This window comes from Nannobrachium achirus (genome assembly GCF_963921795.1).
Source record: "Nannobrachium achirus genome assembly, chromosome: 18".
NCBI lineage: Eukaryota > Metazoa > Chordata > Actinopteri > Myctophiformes > Myctophidae > Nannobrachium > Nannobrachium achirus.
The window spans coordinates 300,096-320,040 of record NC_137825.1 but is presented as its reverse complement, the minus strand read 5'-3'; the positions used below and the strand labels follow the sequence as shown (position 1 = coordinate 320,040).

The 19,945-nt window shown below is 36.3% G+C and overlaps 1 protein-coding gene across 1 annotated transcript in view; it reads left to right on the top strand.

Moving 5' to 3' along the window:
• Positions 1 to 14,439, top strand: part of jakmip3 (Janus kinase and microtubule interacting protein 3) — a gene marked incomplete at both ends in the record, with an annotated part of 40,345 nt that extends 25,906 nt beyond the window's left edge. Inside the window, 10 exons of the mRNA XM_080748013.1 lie at positions 181 to 243; positions 1,534 to 1,632; positions 6,678 to 6,776; positions 7,560 to 7,619; positions 10,086 to 10,151; positions 10,587 to 10,655; positions 10,894 to 10,971; positions 11,964 to 12,221; positions 12,817 to 12,882; positions 14,389 to 14,439. Coding sequence (XP_080604139.1) covers positions 181 to 243; positions 1,534 to 1,632; positions 6,678 to 6,776; positions 7,560 to 7,619; positions 10,086 to 10,151; positions 10,587 to 10,655; positions 10,894 to 10,971; positions 11,964 to 12,221; positions 12,817 to 12,882; positions 14,389 to 14,439 — 909 coding nt within the window. The remainder of the gene's footprint in view (positions 1 to 180; positions 244 to 1,533; positions 1,633 to 6,677; positions 6,777 to 7,559; positions 7,620 to 10,085; positions 10,152 to 10,586; positions 10,656 to 10,893; positions 10,972 to 11,963; positions 12,222 to 12,816; positions 12,883 to 14,388) is intronic.
• Between the last annotated feature and the right edge of the window lie 5,506 nt (positions 14,440 to 19,945).

Below are 19,945 nucleotides of genomic sequence, written 5' to 3'. Positions count from 1 at the left end.
GCGGTGGCGTAAATCGTTCGGCAGTTATTACGTGCCGAAATTTGCAAGAACATTACCGATTTACTGACTTAAGTTTGGCGGATTACAATAAGTGTTTTGCCATTGCATTGCATGGCAGGCACACTTAATAATATGATGTAAAATGGGTGGAGTATATAATATAATATAATATAATTTCAGGATGTAAAATGGGTGGAGGAGAAACAGGCCTTATATCAGCGCAACCAGGAACTGGTGGAGAAGGTAAAGCAGCCTTCATTTGACCTTTCTTTGACCTTTCTTTGACCTTTCTTTGACCGCTTCACAATGAGACGACAGGGAATCATGACAAATTATACAAGTCTATAACATTTTATATATTTAATTTAATTATACAAGCCCCCCCCCCCTTAACTCCTAGGTGAAGCAGATTGAAAAAGATATAATAAGACATATTTTAACTCCTAGGTGAAGCAGAGGGTTAGATAATAACATGTAACAGATAGCAGATAGAATAACATGTTTTAACTCCTAGGTGAAGCAGATTGAAACAGATATAATAACATATATATTAACTCCTAGATGAAGCAGAGGGTTAGATAATAACATGTATAATAGCAGACTGAAACAGATATAATAACATATATATTAACTCCTAGGTAAAGCAGGGGGTTAGATAATAACATGTATAATAGCAGACTATTAACAGATATAATAACATGTTTTAACTCCTAGGTAAAGCAGATGGTTAGATAATAACATATATAAAAGCAGACTATTAACAGATATAATAACATGTTTTAACTCCTAGGTAAAGCAGATGGTTAGATAATAACATGTATAATAGCAGACTATTAACAGATAGAATAACATGTTTTAACTCCTAGGTGAAGCAGATGGTTAGATAATAACATGTAACAGATAGCAGATAGAATAACATGTTTTAACTCCTAGGTGAAGCAGATGGTTAGATAATAACATGTATAATAGCAGACTATTAACAGATATAATAACATGTTTTAACTCCTAGGTGAAGCAGAGGGTTAGATAATAACATAATATAAAAGCAGACTATTAACAGATATAGTAACATGTTTTAACTCCTAGGTGAAGCAAAGCGTTAGATAATAACATGTAACAGATAGCAGATAGAATAACATGTTTTAACTCCTAGGTAAAGCAGATGGTTAGATAATAACATGTATAATAGCAGACTATTAACAGATATAATAACATGTTTTAACTCCTAGGTGAAGCAGAGGGTTAGATAATAACATGTATAATAGCAGACTATTAACAGATATAATAACATGTTTTAACTCCTAGGTAAAGCAGATGGTTAGATAATAACATGTATAATAGCAGACTATTAACAGATATAATAACATGTTTTAACTCCTAGGTGAAGCAGGGGGTTAGATAATAACATATATAAAAGCAGACTATTAACAGATATAATAACATGTTTTAACTCCTAGGTAAAGCAGATGGTTAGATAATAACATATATAATAGCAGACTATTAACAGATATAATAACATGTTTTAACTCCTAGGTGAAGCAGATGACGTCAGAGGAGCTCAGACTGAAAGACGACATTCAAGACGTCAAAGATCTGAACGAACTGCTGGAGTTTAGAATCCTGGAACTGGAGGTGAGTGTGCCCCCCCCCCCCCTCTCCCCAACTAAAAAAAACAACATGATGATCAGGTATTATGATTATACAAGGAGGAAGACTTTTTTTTTTGTTTACAGAAAGTGTTAAAAGTAAGCCATTTACCATGAGAGGGAGTGAAAAAATACACTCAGGTTGGACAAAATTGTATTATTTAGTTTTTCAACTGATTCTGTTAGGAAATTAGGTCTACTAGCCAGGATAAAAAATTTACCATGATCTACTCACTGCAAATACCCACAGTGGCCAAATCAAGTTGGGCTCCCATCGACTTTCTATACAGGAGGAAAATACCCAGAAAGAAAGTCATGATGCTGAATCCATTGCAAGCATTTGTTTTGCACAAAAAACATTCCTTGGGCTAAAAATGGCCCCAGAAAATTATGGTTTAGTGATGAAAAGTGCTGAGTCATCAAAAAAAAAACATCTGTTGTTGGCGTTTTCTAATGAAGATGCTAACTAATAAACAGCTAATGGAGATGCTAACTAATAAACACATGTGTTTCTATGGCAACACCATATTTGAACTGAAGCGTAACAAAGGGAGGCCACAACTGAATTAACCTGGAAAATATCATGGACAATGATCGAAAAATAGACACAAGAAATAGTCAGCAATGACCTAAAGCGTAATTATTATGGACACAAACCTAGAAAAAAAGAAAAAAAAAACTACATTTACTCTATCATGTTTCCTTTACCTCCATTTATTATTACACTTTCTCTTACCTGCTATTAGGCTGATGTATCCTTAAATCCTAAACACTTCTAAATTATTATGAATCAAACAGTAAAAAAAAAAAAAAAAAAAGTACATCAATTCTATCATGTTTCCTTATCTCCAGTTATTATTAGGGCCCGAGCACACACAGTGTGTGAGGACCCTATTGTATTTGCAAAGATTATTATTCTTCCGCCGAATGAATCGTGTTTTTGAGCCGCAAAACGTACTCCAAAAGTTGCGCAACTTTGCACACACATCACAAGTGGCGAAAAATTTCGTATTTAAAAATAATCAAAAGGGGGCGTGGCCTAATGGCTCAATAGCGCCCCCTACAAAACTTCGTGCCTCAAGCCCCACCATACGGTTTCACCTACACGTACGAAAATCGGTACACATCTGTATTGTGTCCGGACTCACAAAAAAGTCTCTCGGCGCCACGTCCGAAACCAAACAGGAAGTCAGCCATTTTGACTAATTAGTGGCGTTTTGGTGTATTTTTGGACGTTTTCACGTGTCGCACTTTAACGAACTCCTCCTAGGGGGTTAATCGGATCAACTTCAAGTTCGCTCGGCATACTCAAGACACCTTAACAATGAAAAGTTATCAAAATCGTGAGTTTTCGTAAAACGGCGTGCCCGTGGCGAAGGGTCAAACTTCCTTCACCAAACAGGAAGTGCCCCTCTTCTGATTGGTCCATACTTGATTGTTCCTTTTTTTGGCTGTTACTCTTCAACCGTTTATCCTACAGAGTTGTGGCTGGTATCATATGACTTGATTAAGAGTCCTTAGTCTCGCGTAGCCAGACAACTATTCCACAATCTCTGAATGCTATAGACAACATGCCTGGCCACGCCCCCTACTTCCGACCGGAAGCCCTTTTTTGGGCTTGATCGTAGCGCGATTTCCTGTTTACGTTCATCTGATCTGATTCTCCTCTTAACTAATGAGACGGGATTGTTTTACTTTGTAATTTTACTTTGTAACTTATGTTAACAATGTCACTTAATGGCAACACTCATCCACTCTGCTGATAAATAAATGAGTTGTGACGATACACACCTGTTCTGCCATCATTCAATGTTATGAGTTGGAGGAAAAAAAAAAGAGATCTCAATTGAAACAATTGCCATAGGCTTTCTTGGGCGTATGCTTTTAGTTGACCTTGTACTAGTGTACTGTCATGAAACTACCTTTTTTCATATGCAAACTTCTTAAAAAATAACGCTATTTAAATTGTTTCAAAAGCTTTATACCCTGTATATATATATATAAAATGTCACAATGCGACATAGCTTTTTACACAATGCTGTACTCCCTCCAACTGCATGTCATATTATATGTTCGCCATTTTAAACTGTTTTTATTTTATTTGACACTTGCTTTGGCAATATAAACATGTCTTCTCATGCCAATAAAGCTCCTTTGAATTGAATTGATATAGGCCTACAAATAAACAGATTTGTGTATTTGAAAGCAAGCATTGAACCTAATCAGTATTTCATGGAAGCGAATGTTGTATGATTTCTAGCTAGCAAACCTTTTCCCTTCAGAACGCTGGTTGATCATGTCAAACGTTGTCATCTCCATTCTCCTCTGTTCTGGGATGAAGTCACAGTTGGCTTGTGTTGTGTGATATGCATTAATGTTTTTACAAATAGGCCTGTCAACAACTCAACCCACTCCAGAATAGACATAATACACATTAGCCCACCTATTATGTGCATCCTATGCTGTGTTCATTTCACTATATCACTGTAAATCATCGATTTAATCCTAATCAAGGCAATATAAATATCCATTCATATTTAATGCTCATTTAATCATTAAATCCTAAACTGTCACGTCAAAACAATGAATACATTTGGCTTTAATAGATACAAAAACAAACTGGATTAATTGAAAATGACAAGTGTTTAAAAGCATTCCTTCAAAGCATCATTGGGAACATTCCTTATCTCAATAACACAATATACAGTACAACATTTGAAACCCTCAACAGTAAAAAAAAAAAGGCATGGACAAGTCAAAGAAAAGTGTGTATAAATATTTTATTGCAATAAATATGATGAGGAGACCCTCACATCTGGCTTCATTGGTCCTGGACGTACAGTACAGGTCTGAAAGACAGAAAACAATTGCATTCACAGATACAACACAACAGCGAAGAGCTTGTATTTCAATTATAATCAATGTTGTGTTGTCACAAGTGAAAATAACTTGTACTTAGTTGTAACAAGAGTAGTCCCCATACAGTAAAAGATCGTAGCTAACAAGGCTAATTAGCTAGCATGAGAGTTTTACCTTGTTGTTGTTGTTGTTGTTGTTGTGAGTCGTGCTGCTTCTCTGGGGAGTTTGCTGAGTTTAGGATATGTTAAGGATGTCATCAATACTATTAACTGGTGTAGATAGAATAAAAACATCGAAGATAGCGGTGCGCTTGCATATCAAGAGACCATGACCGCAGTCACCGCACCATCTGACAGCTGGAAAAAAAACCTCCGTTGGTTTAACCCTTTCAGTTCATTGTCATAATCTTTTACTGCAGCGCTGGGCAGTGTTGCCAAAATTTGTGAGAGAAATAAGCCAAACAAGCCAACTCTTGCAATATAAATAAGCAAAAAAAACAAGATAGTTTAGGTAAATAAATTGACTTGGCAACACGTTTATATGCATGCCTGACAGAGAGAACCCGGAAGTTCCCTTTCGACTTGGGGGCGGGGCGTCCCTCCTGCAATCGGCCAGGAATGTTGTCTATATAGAGTCTGGAACAGCAGCTCCCGAACGGCGAGTATCGAAAACGGGCATTAACGTTCAAAAAAATATATTTTAAAATGTCATTTCTGCTAAGCAGCAAGCTAGACATGCTTATATGATTTTTATTTATATAATGATAAATATGTGTGATGTGAGACGGAAACGGAAGTGACGTGGGGGCTTCACTTCCGCTTCATCTCGCACTCACCGTTTCTATTTCCGTCTGCCAGACTGTATGCTGGGAGCATTTGACCAAATCGCGGAGGCAACAGTCTGGCCTCGCGAGACTAAAGAGTCCTTAACCTTAATTGACGCTTCCTTCGCCAAACAGGAAGTGCCCTTCACCAAACAGGAAGTGCCTCTATAACTCATGAACCGTTTGTCGTACAGACTTGCGGCTGGTGTCATAATTTTTTTTTTCTCAAAACATTTTTTTTCTCAAAATTTTTTTTTTCTCAAATTTTTTTTTTCTCAAAACATTTTTTTTCTCAAAAATCTTTTTTCTCAAATTTTTTTTTTCTCAAATTTTTTTTTCAACATTTTTTTTTCTCAAAAAATTTTTTTTTCTCAATTTTTTTTTCTCAAAATTTTTTTTTCTCAATTTTTTTTTCTCAATTTTTTTTTCTCAATTTTTTTTTCTCAAATTTTTTTTTTCTCAATTTTTTTTTTCTCAAAAATTTTTTTTTTCTCAAAACATTTTTTTTTTCTCAAAACATTTTTTTTCTCAAAAATCTTTTTTCTCAAATTTTTTTTTTCTCAAAATTTTTTTTCTCAAAAATTTTTTTTTCTCAAATTTTTTTTTTCTCAAAAATTTTTTTCTCAAAAATTTTTTTTTCTCAAAATTTTTTTTTTCTCAAATTTTTTTTTCTCAAAAATCTTTTTTCTCAAAACATTTTTTTTCTCAAAAAAAAATTTTTCTCAAATTTTTTTTTTCTCAAAAATTTTTTTTCCTCAACATTTTTTTTTGAGAAAAACTTTAAACTATCGTTAAAGTGCGACCCGTGATAACGGCCAAAAATGCGCCAAAACGCCACTAATTAGTCGAAATGGTTGACTTCCTGTTTGGTTTCTGATTGCCTGCTGGCCTTGTGACGTGGGTAGAGCTGCGAGGGCCCGGTCATTGCTGCTTGCAGCTTTAATTATTATTATTATTGCACTTAACCTTTTATCATGTTTCCTTTATCTCCATTTTTTTAATTACATTTTTTTGAGAAAAAAAAGTAGATTATTCATCTATTCATTTATTTCATTATCACCAGAAGGTAAAATCGTATACTCCCTTTTCTTAATTTTCCATTAAATTTTTTTTTCTTCTCATTTCTCATATCTGCTATGAGGCCGATGTATCCTTGAATTTCAAACATTCCTATAACTAATCACTGTGTTTTACTCCCTGTAAGTAGGATAGGCTTCTACAAGCTTTCAGCTTCAGCCTATTCCTTTTGATCACATGTAACAATGACTAAGTGGATGTATGACTTGTAAAAATGTGAGTGATCAAATAAACTAAAACTAAACTAAACTAAACAACACTGTGTGTTTCAGGAGAGAGAGAGGAGGTCTCCGGCCATCAACTTCCAACAACTACATTTCCCAGAAGGCCTCAGTCCTCTGCAGTTGTACTGCGAGGCTGAAGGAGTGACGGTAAGAAAACAGTCTTTATATGAGTGTTTGTTCAGTTAAATAGCTCTGTATTGTATTTATTATTTTATATCTGTATTGTGATAGTAATACACATTTTGGCCACATAAAAAAACTCACAATGCGTTTGTACTTTTACCTTATGTTTTTAGAGCCATGATGACGTCATGATGACGTCATAATGACGTTATGATGACGTCATGATGACGTCATGATGACGTCATAATGACGTTATGATAACGTCCTCCGGTGACGTTCAGAACTAGGCCAGATCACAGCCCATACGGGGAGGATCTGGACGTCATTACCAGGGCGTCATATGGACTTATGGATTATTGTTATTGTTTATAATGTTAGTTGAAATATGAGCATGTAAGGTTATATTCTGGGAAATATCTGACTAGTTATGATATTTATCTGGCCTCCATCGGACCCTCTCTGATTAATCCAGGACGTCTGATTTCCGTGAGCAGGATTTATGTTGGTTGAAATCAGGTGATATTCTAGACCAGATCTGACTGGTCATGGTTTGACTTGATCTGGACCCAATGGAGACGTCACTGATTGGTCCAGGTCCTGACCGTGGAGACGTCACTGATTGGTCCAGGTCCTGACCGTGGAGACGTCACTGATTGGTCCAGGTCCTGACCGTGGAGACGTCACTGATTGGTCCAGTTAACATAACGGATTACCTTGACACAAACACACCGCAGTGATTTAGAAGCGCTTCATGAGAAAACTAACACTATATCATTATTACTTATCATTATTCTACATGTGTTGCAGGACATTGTGATCTGTGAGTTGATGAAGAAGCTAGATATTCTGGGAGATAATGCCGTAAGTGTATGTTCCTTTTTCTTCGTAATACATGTTTGTAAAGGGTTGGTGGTAATAATACATGTTTATAAAGGGTTGGTGGTATTATTAATAATACATGTTTATAAAGGGGTGGTATTATTAATAATACATGTTTATAAAGGGGTGGTATTATTAATAATACATGTTTCTAAAGGGTTGGTATTATTAATAATACATGTTTCTAAAGGGTTGGTGGTATTATTAATAATACATGTTTATAAAGGGGTGGTATTATTAAGAATACATGTTTATAAAGGGGTGGTATTATTAAGAATACATGTTTATAAAGGGGTGGTATTATTAATAATACATGTTTCTAAAGGGTTGGTATTATTAATAATACATGTTTCTAAAGGGTTGGTATTATTAATAATACATGTTTGTAAAGGGTTGGTGGTATTATTAATAATACATGTTTATAAAGGGGTGGTATTATTAATAATACATGTTTATAAAGGGTTGGTATTATTAATAATACATGTTTGTAAAGGGTTGGTTGTGTTATTAATAATACATGTTTCCAAAGGGTTGGTTGTACATTGATTCATATGTTGTTACATATTTTTGTTATAACGTTGGTTATACTATTTGTTGTATTCTTGTATTCGATGTCATCAGAAGGTTGTTTATGATTTATGAATTGAATAATTTAACTCAGTGGTTCTCTAACTTCTCCAAGAAGTCCAGGACTCCCAAATTAATATGTATTCGGCTGATCTGAAGATTAGATTTATTTATTTTTTCAAAAAGGTTCAAAATGTACATCAGATGCTATCATGTTCTAAGATTGAACATGATAGCATCAATAAAGTAACATGTAGCTTAGCTACTTTCAAACGGGTTCCCAGCGCCAAATCAAATGTCTTCAGATCTCTGAACCAATCAGATCTCTGAACCAATCAGATCTCTGAACCAATCAGATCTCTGAACGAGCGTCTGAGGCCTGACAGATGTCACCCCAACAAGAACATTTAGCTGAGCTACTTTCTGGGCACCAGAAGTTATGGCTTCGTCTCAGAGACAATATTCCAGAAGGAAACGAAAAATAGGTTATCACAGCCCCTTATCTAACATCTAGATACATCTACAAGCTCCAGCTACCAGTGTGTAGATCCCAATAAGGTATAATTAGCCTTCATGATGTTGGAGGATAAACAATATACAATCAGTGTAAAATCACTTCTATGCTGGTATCTCATTGGCTGAACCAGTTGGAACACTTTTAAAACTTTAAAACATTTATCAGTACAATGATGTGTTTATAGTTCATAGTTAACTTACTGCTCTCTGGCTTTGAAGGCAGAATAAAGGAATTTGACATGCTGTTTTAACCAATCATAACAGTCCTTAAAACGTGTGTTAAAATGTTAAAACTCCACTCCAGGGAGCCATGGCAGGTTTTTTTCTCTCTGTTTTGTGGCCTTTTGAGAAGCAAAGATATTTAATATTCCTGGTCACCAGAGACGGCATGACTTCAGAGACTTTCATGGTCTGTCTCATGTCAATCATTGCCATCATTCAGATAAAACTTCACTTAATGCAGCTTTTATTTGCGATTTGTGAACTCGCGTCGGACATGGGGTCCGCCATGTTTGTTTACAAAACGCAAGAGCTGTAGCAGCCGCTCGACCAATCAGGAGTTGTGTGAGGCGGGTCGCTCCAAATGCAGCCATTTGATTGGAAATTAGAAAGTAAGTTCTCATAAGGAGACTCTATGGGAGGACCACCAGACCCAGAAAGGAAGCATATTGGTGATGAAGGAGCTTGGGATGGTTAGATAAAATATTCTCTGACTGGGTTGATATCCTGTGTTCTCTGACTGGGTTGGTATTCCTGTATACTGTGACGACTACTATACTGCTATAGAGGGTCTGCGCGTGACATCACTGTTGCTGGAAGTTATGTGGGAACACGCCTACTGAGTGGCAAAAAACTAATTTCTGCCATTGACAGCCCATACATCCAAACAGAAAAGTCCTTTCTGATTGTATTAAACAAAGTTAACTCACCAACATTGCGGCTGTACTGAAAGCTTGAATTATCCTCTTTCTATCTGCACATTTTTTGTTTCATAATAATCCACCATAGGCATGTTACGAGCTACCTTCTGTCAAGACATTCTGTGCAGGGGATTATTTTTCGTTTGGAAGCACTCGTTTTCAACAACACAACATCCTGCTGCCTCCTGCATTATGTGACATGTAGAAACAGGTGGTATGCAGGGCCGTTGAGTGATTTGCAACTAACACTTCCAAACTCCAATGCTCCAAGCTGCTCAATGTTTTACCACTCAGTCTAGATTAGGGGGGAGGATGTCATTCAGACGTCAGACATCATCAGTGGGTGTAGGAGTGGACTTCATAAACCTTGTTATACTTTTCATCATCAGTGGGTGTAGGAGTGGACTTCATAAACCTTGTTATACTTTTCCATTGTTTCTTTTCCCTGCAGAATCTGACCAACGATGAGCAGGTGGTGATCATTCAGGCCAGGACCGTCCTGACGCTAGCAGAGAAGGTAAGACACCCCACCTATAAACAACTACCTATCAATCTACCTATAAACCTAAACCTACCTATCAATCTACATGATTAACTAAACACCTACCTATAAACCTACCTACAGTATCAACGTACCTAGAATAAACACCTACCGATCAACCTACCTACAGCTGTGAATTGTCATGTTGGATACGGCATCCTTTGCCTGAAAACGTTGAAGATCCCTGTATTATGTTTGAATCTAGTGGTTGGAGTCCATTGAAGTAACATATTAACTAGTTATGGTAACATTAACTAGTTATGTTAACATATTAACTAGTTATGGTAACATTAACTAGTTTTGGTAACATATTAACTAGTTATGGTAACATTAACTAGTTATGGTAACATATTAACTAGTTATGGTAACATATTAACTAGTTATGTTAACATGTAGTATATATGTCTACAGTGGTTGGAGTCCATTGAAGTAACAAAGTCAGCTCTGCAACAGAAGATGTTGGACATTGAGAGTGAAAAGGTAAACAATAAACACCTGTTTATTTAATTACATTATAATGACATTAACATTATCATTCACACAATCTAAAACATTCACACAGTCTAAAAGAGTGTGTGTGTGTGTGTGTGTGTGTGTGTGTGTGTGTGTGTGTGTGTGTGTGTGTGTGTGTGAGTGCGTGCGTGCGTGCGTGCGTGCGTGCGTGCGTGCGTGCGTGCGTGTGCGTGTGCGTGTGCGTGTGTGTGTGTGTGTGCATCAGGAGCTGTTCAGTAAACAGAAAGGTTATCTGGATGAAGAGTTGGACTACAGGAAACAATCCATGGACCAGGCTCATAAGGTCAGTACAGGAAGCACTCCTTATAAGGTCAGTACACACAGGAAACAGCCCATATAAGGTCAGTACACACAGGAAACACTCCATATAAGGTCAGTACAGACAGTACTTAACATAAGATACTTAAATGGTTTCCAGTGGAAATAAGCTTAGTCTTTTCATGGATCTCCTTTTAGTAGACCTTGTACCAGTGAACTGTACCGTCATGAAACTGTACCTTTTCCTATGCAAACTTCTAATAAAGTCTTCAATCAATCAATCAATCAATCAATCAATAAGGGTTATGTGTCCAGAGGATCTTGGTATTTGTAGTTTTCTACGTGTCTTCTATGTGTCCAGAGGATCTTGGTATTTGTAGTTTTCTACATGTCTACTATGTGTTCAGAGGATCTTGGAGTTGGAAGCCATGCTGTTTGTAGTTGTCTACATGTATTTGTAGTTTTCTAATGTCTTCTATGTGTCCAGAGGAACTTGGTATTTGTAGTTTTCTAATGTCTTCTATGTTTTCAGAGGATCTTGGTATTTGTAGTTTTCTAATGTCTTCTGTGTTCAGAGGATGTTGGTATTTGTAGTTTTTAATGTCTTCTATGTGTCCAGAGGATGTTGGTATTTGTAGTTTTTAATGTCTTCTATGTGTTCAGAGGATCTTCTTGGTATTTGTAGTTTTTAATGTCTTCTATGTGTTCAGAGGATGTTGGTATTTGTAGTTTTCTAATGTCTTCTATGTGTGCAGAGGATGTTGGTATTTGTAGTTTTCTAATGTCTTCTATGTGTTCAGAGGATGTTGGTATTTGTAGTTTTCTACATGTATTTGTAGTTTTTAATGTCTTCTATGTGTGCAGAGGATGTTGGTATTTGTAGTTTTCTAATGTCTTCTATGTGTTCAGAGGATGTTGGTATTTGTAGTTTTCTACATGTATTTGTAGTTTTTAATGTCTTCTATGTGTTCAGAGGATCTTGGTATTTGTAGTTTTTATTGTCTTCTATGTGTTCAGAGGATCTTGGAGTTGGAAGCCATGCTGTTTGAGGCGGTGCGTCATGAAGAGAGCGTCCGGATGGAGGGATGGAAGACGGAGGGATGGAAGACGGAGGGAGAGAAAACACATCGGCTCTCTGACGTCCTGACAGACGAAGAGAGGGAGGGGCTTAAGAGGTCCATGGACCAATGGAAGAGGCTCTTGATGGGCGAGCTGAGAGAGAGAGACTCACAGATCCTCAGAGAGAGGATGGACATGCTGCAGCATGCGCAACAGGTAATATATACATATTTACCCTAGGGTGATAAGATAACATAATATATTATATACATTTATACTGAGAGAGAGAGAGAGAGGATGGACCTGCTGCAGCATGCGCAACAGGTAATATATACATATTTATTATTTACCCTATAGGTCGATAAGATAACATAATATATTATATATATTTATACTGAGAGAGAGAGAGGATGGACCTGCTACAGCATGCGCAACAGGTGATATATACATATTTACCCTAGGGTGATACTACATCTATACATATATACCCTAGGGTGATACTTATATATATATATGTATATGCCTATATAGTATCACCCTAGGGTAAATATATGAATAACAGATCGTACACTTTGCACTCTCAAGGCACACAGAAGGATCTATAAAACCTTCCTCTGAATGGTTGGTATTGTATTGAAATAGATTTATAAAATAATCAGGCAAATCTACACCCCTGACCTGTATAAGTGTGTGTGTGTGTGTGTGTGTGTGTGTGTGTGTGTGTGTGTGTGTGTGTGTGTGTGTGTGTGTGTGTGTGTGTGTGTGTGTGTGTGTGTGTGTGTGTGTGTGTGTGTGTGTGTGTGCACTCCAGAGGAACAAGGAGTTGGAGGAGTGGATTGAAGCACAGAGGAGACAAATCAAAGAGCTGGAAGAAAAGGTACACGTTAATATGAATATTACATTTATTATAAATACATAACATTATAAACATACAGTTAATATGAATATTACATTTATTATAAATACATAACATTATAAACATACAGTTAATATGAATATTACATTTATTATAAATACATAACATTATAAACATACAGTTAATATGAATATTTCATTTATTATAAATACATAACATTATAAACATACAGTTAATATGAATATTACATTTATTATAAATACATAACATTATAAACATACAGTTAATATGAATATTACATTTATTATAAATACATAACATTATAAACATACAGTTAATATGAATATGAATATGAATATTACATTTATTATAAATAAATAACATTATAAACATACAGTTAATATGAATATGAATATTACATTTATTATAAATACATAACATTATAAACATACAGTTAATATGAATATTACATTTATTATAAATACATAACATTATAAACATACAGTTAATATGAATATTACATTTATTATAAATACATAACATTATAAACATACAGTTAATATGAATATTACATTTATTATAAATACATAACATTATAAACATACAGTTAATATGAATATTACATTTATTATAAATACATAACATTATAAACATACAGTTAATATGAATATGAATATGAATATTACATTTATTATAAATAAATAACATTATAAACATACAGTTAATATGAATATGAATATTACATTTATTATAAATACATAACATTATAAACATACAGTTAATATGAATATTACATTTATTATAAATACATAACATTATAAACATACAGTTAATATGAATATTACATTTATTATAAATACATAACATTATAAACATACAGTTAATATGAATATTACATTTATTATAAATACATAACATTATAAACATACAGTTAATATGAATATTACATTTATTATAAATACATAACATTATAAACATACAGTTAATATGAATATTACATTTATTATAAATACATAACATTATAAACATACAGTTAATATGAATATTACATTTATTATAAATACATAACATTATAAACATACAGTTAATATGAATATTACATTTATTATAAATACATAACATTATAAACATACAGTTAATATGAATATTACATTTATTATAAATACATAACATTATAAACATACAGTTAATATGAATATTACATTTATTATAAATACATAACATTATAAACATACAGTGTCACTGATTGCTCTGTTCTTTTTCCTATGAAAGAAAGGACAAATGCATTGTATTGATTTACCCAAATGAGCAGATAAAACTACTAATAATCGGCTCTTATGCCTTTAATTGTAATGTTATTACTTTGCTTGGTTTTTAGCCTCCTTAACAGTTATTCTCTTAGTGCACACACACACACACACACACACACACACACACACACACACACACACACACACACACACACACACACACACACACACACACACACACACACACACACACTAACTGTGTATTCTTCTCTTGCAGTTTTTGTTTCTGTTTCTCTTCTTCTCTCTGGCCTTCATCCTCTGGTCCTAGAGACCATGGTGAGTTGATGTTTGTTTACTAACGGTCACTTAGCAACCATGTTTTTTCTTTGCTTATTTGGTATTTTGTATTATTTATTTATTAGCACATAGTTGAAATACAAGAAAACAATTCTCTTGTATGACGTATTGTGCAGGAGAAGTGAAGAAGCCTAGAGCCTTATGAACTCATTCTCTGCCGGTCAACTGCCTGATCAACAATTTAACTAGGAGGTTCCCTGCCGATCAACTTTTATTAATTTTTTAGATATTTTTTGCAGAAAAAACATGTGTTTCGCACGAAACACCTGTTTATTAACATTTTAACTGCCCCCTCCCGAGTTTCCAGAGTTATTACCGTTGTTTGAGGCCGCCAGGGCAGCGTGCACACACATGGTGCATGATCTATGCATGGGCGTTCACACACATGGTGCATGATCTATGCATGGGCGTTCACACACATGGTGCATATGGTGCATGATCTATGCATGGGCGTGCATGATTCAGTGCACTAGAAATTATATTTTTTGGATTTTGAAACGGCAGAGAATGAACTAACCCTAATTTATAAAGAAACAGACATAAGTAGGCTATACATGTATGTAAGAACAGTTACCCATATATGGAGACCCCTGGTACCCATAGATTCACAGATATGAGCTTAATATTAATGACATCAGGGATCTCCATATATGGGCTTAATATTAATGACATCAGGGATCTCCATATATGGAATGTGTTTGTCTCCTGCAGCCTCTCTGCCTCCTGGAACCAGCAGCCCTCCAGTCACATGACCCCAGCTCACAGACTGACAGCCAGCTCAGCCAATGAGAGGGCAGACCGGGACCTGAGTGGAGTGATGTCACTTCCTGAGTGGAGCGATGTCACTTCCTGAGTGGAGCGATGTCACTTCCTCAGTAGTCTCGCGTAGCCAGACAACTATTCCACAATCTCCGAATGCTATATAGAGTCTGGAAGAGCAGCTCCCGAACGGCGAGTATCGGAAGTAGCCAGTGCTGCACTGAACTGTAGTCCCATTGGAAACATAACAGAAACACAATAGCTCAGACAAAGTCATTCGAGCTGCCTATTATTGTTATGAGTGTATAGTTTATGAAACGTTTGAAAACATCATGAAGGTGACACCAATAACACCAGAGAAAGACAAAATAAAGCCCCCAGAAATGTTGAAAGGAGACATAACGCTTCCAGTAGGACATGTTATTGTTACTGCACCAAGGGAGCGGTTGCGTCACATCCGCTTTATCTCGCACTCACCGTTTCTATTTCCGTCTGCCAGACTGTATGCCAGGAGCATTTGACCAAATCGCGGAGGCAACAGTCTGGCCACGCGAGACTACTTCCTCAGTGGAGTGATGTCACTTCCTGAGTGGAGTGATGTCACTTCCTCAGTGGAGTGATGTCACTTCCTTGGCGGTTGAAACGAAGAGGATTGTTTAAAAGGTCAAAGTTCACATGGAGTCCATGTTGTGGAGAACAAGGAAAGTATAGAGGGAAAGGACAACACTGCTCCGTGAGCGGCCATGACACCTCACCATGGGAGCCAGAATGAACAAACACTGAGACCTTTGTCATAGAATCTGTTCAGGAATATAAAAGAAGACATCACAGGTATTTTTACAATCACGTGCTTTTCGATGTGCAGTACATTGTTTTATTGAGGATTTAAACAGGGGCAGATATCTTTTCTGTCTCGGAAGTATTGCAATATTTGGTTTCCAGACGGTAAACGCGATACATACTTTATATTCTTTCGATACCTCTTTAAAATTACACGGTGCGCACATCGAAAATAACAGCAGCAAAGAAAAGTTACTACTAAAGTTAGTGTTTGTTCATGAGCTGCTCCACAGGCTTCCACTGACTCCAGTGCATTCTACTGAACTTCCACTGACTCCAGTGCATTCTGAACTTCCACTGACTCCAGTGCATTCTACTGAACTTCCACTGACTCCAGTGCATTCTACTGAACTTCCACTGACTCCAGTGCATTCTGAACTTCCACTGACTCCAGTGCATTCTGAACTTACACTGACTCCAGTGCATTCTACTGAACTTACACTGACTCCAGTGCATTCTACTGAACTTCCACTGACTCCAGTGCATTCTACTGAACTTACACTGACTCCAGTGCATTCTACCGAACTTACACTGACTCCAGTGCATTCTACTGAACTTCCACTGACTGACTCCAGTGCATTCTACTGCACTTACACTGACTCCAGTGCATTCTACTGCACTTACACTGACTCCAGTGCATTCTACTGAACTTCCACTGACTGACTCCAGTGCATTCTACTGCACTTCCACTGACTCCAGTGCGTTCTCTGACTCCAATGCGTTCTACTGAACTTCAGGCTGCAGTTTGGCTCCCATGGTGAGACGAATCTGCCGGTTGGAATTGCATGACAGGGAAAAGGACGTTGGTGTCCATTCCTCCAATGTTCCTTGGTGGAGAAGGATAAATCTCTGGTGCTTTACAGTGTGGACCAACACTAAACTACTGTAACGTTACAGTATGGACTGAACAACAGTAAACTACTGTAACGTTACAGTATGGACTGAACAACAGTAAAATACTGTAACGGTACAGTATGGACTGAACAACACTAAACTAACTTTACAGTTGACTGACCAGTATTAAACTAACTCCACAGTGTGGACTGTAGGATCAGATATAACCCCATTGGACCTCAGCATTCTGGAGGGAACATTAGCCACGGAGAATATCAGATCTAAAGCTCACAATGCATGGAAATGTGACTCATTGAGCTGAGGATGGGCTGTTTGGTGTGGAACAAAGACAACTGTCAACTCACCAAAGACAACTGGAACAAAGACCAGCTCTAGGGTTGAAGTGACATAATATGGACCACAAGGACACAAAGGCAGGCCTTTGTTTTATTTACATTGATCAGATATTAATGAAAGTTATCAGATATTAATGAAAGTTATCAGATTTAAATGAAAGTTATCAGATATGAGGACAAGACATTGTGGTAAAAGGTGACTTTATCCAAGGCACTTTACTATGTGCATTACACACACACACACACACACACACACACACACACACACACACACACACACACACACACACACACACACACACACACACACACACACACAGCAGAGGAAACCATGCTTGGCACCAAGCTGCTCATCAGGAGCAGTTAGGGGTTCAGAGTCTTGCTCAAGGACTCTTCCACACTAACTCTGGGGGAGCCCGGGATCGAACTTGTGGTTCCCAAACAAGTCAAGCCCTCCTGAGACAATGCTGTCCTGAAGAACATGGAGAGGCGGAGTCACAGACACAGAGTGACGGACACTGAGTGACGGACACAGAGTGACGGACACAGAGTGACGGACAGACATGTTAATGTGACTGAGAGTCAGTGTTTGCGTTTGGTTACCATGGTTACCCAGGTGTGTTGCTACGCAGAGCAGTGGTTCTCAAAGGGTGGTCCGAGGACCCCTGGGGGTCCCTGAAGACCCCTGGGGGTCCCTGAGGGGCTTCAGAAACAAATGGTTTTAAATATTTTTGAAACATTTTAACTGCACACGTCTTCTATGAGGGTCTGCATCCATATTATTATTGTATATAAATCTATATTAATTTATATAAATCTATAATTATGAGTTCATATGAATGTGTATTAATGTGGGAAAGGTTTGAGAACCACTGGTGCAGAGAAAAGAGCACAGAGAATGAACTGAAGTACAATAAAAGCCTGTTGACATTCTGTGTGTTTGGTCTCTTTTCAACCTGTTGACTTATGTTTGGTCTGTCTGAGGGTGTGTGTGTGTGTGTGTGTGTGTGTGTGTGTGTGTGTGTGTGTGTGTGTGTGTGTGTGTGTGTGTGTGTGTGTGTGTGTGTGTGTGTGTGTGTGTGTGTGTGTGTGTGTGTGTGTGCGCGCGCGTGTGTGTGCGTGCGTGCGTGGTAATAAGCTATCATCGCCTTTAAAACTATGAATCTACTGACAAACAATAATTAATGTACATGTTTATAGGGTTTATAATGAAAAACAATTATAAATGTTCATGTTTATAGGTTTTATAATGAGAAACACTAATAAATGTTCATGTTTATAGGGTTTATAGGGTTTATAATGATAAACACTAATTAATGTACATGTTTATAGGGTTTATAATGAAAAACACTAATAAATGTTCATGTTTACAGGTTTTATTTATTCTTAAACATCGTTATGGAAGCAGAATAATCTTTAAACGTTTATCAATATTAATAACAAAACGCATGCTCAGCCGTACGACGGTGACGCGCACCGAGAAGAGCCAATGTATGGCGCATGCGCAGTATTGAGTCACAGAATTCTACAGATCACCCAATTCAATGTAACACACCGGAAGTCCCTATATTTGAGTATGTGACGGATGTTTACATCAGCTAGCCGGCTAGCTAGTTAGCTAGCTCGCTAGCCATCTAGCTTCTCAGATGATGTAAATCATTAAACATCTGTTTTCACTTTTAAAACTGTGTTTGTTTGAATGGACAGTTTGTGTTCAATAACCTTCTGTCATTCAGAACAACAATAAAACATGGAACACCAACAATAGCTCTGAAAATAACATAAAGCTAACAATAGCTATGGCTAACGCAGACTGCGCATGCTCAGTCCATGTCTGACGGGAGTGGCGGAAACAGCCGAGCTGTAGATCGTCTATTGTCGGCTTTTGGTTTTGTTTTAAAAGTGAAGCCTGTGTAAAGTCTAGGCTTTGCTGCCCTCTTGTGGCGACAACGGACAATCACAGAAAAGATAAAACATGTTTAGACTTTAAACCTTGAAGAACAAAATAACTGTGAATCTACTGACGTTTATAATGAGAATCAATAATTAACATGTTTATAGGTTTTATAATGAGAATCAATAATTAATAGGCCTATACATGTTTACAGGTTTTATAATGAGAATCAATAATTAATATGCATGTTTATAGGGTTTATAATGAGAATCAATCTACTAACGTTTATAATGATAAACAATAATTAATATGTTTATAGGTTTTATAATGAGAATCAATCTACTGACGTTTATAATGATAAACACTAATTAATATGTTTATAGGTTTTATAATGATAATCAATAATTACATTAATATGCATGTTTATAGGGTTTATAATGAGAATCAATAATTAATATGTTTATAGGTTTTATAATGATAGACAATAATTAATATACATGTTTATAGGTTTTATAATGAGAATCAATAATTAATAGGCCTATACATGTTTACAGGTTTTATAATGAGAATCAATAATTAATATGCATGTTTATAGGGTTTATAATGAGAATCAATCTACTAACGTTTATAATGATAAACAATATATGTTTATAGGTTTTATAATGAGAATCAATCTACTGACGTTTATAATGATAAACACTAATTAATATGTTTATAGGTTTTATAATGATAATCAATAATTACATTAATATGCATGTTTATAGGGTTTATAATGAGAATCAATCTACTAACGT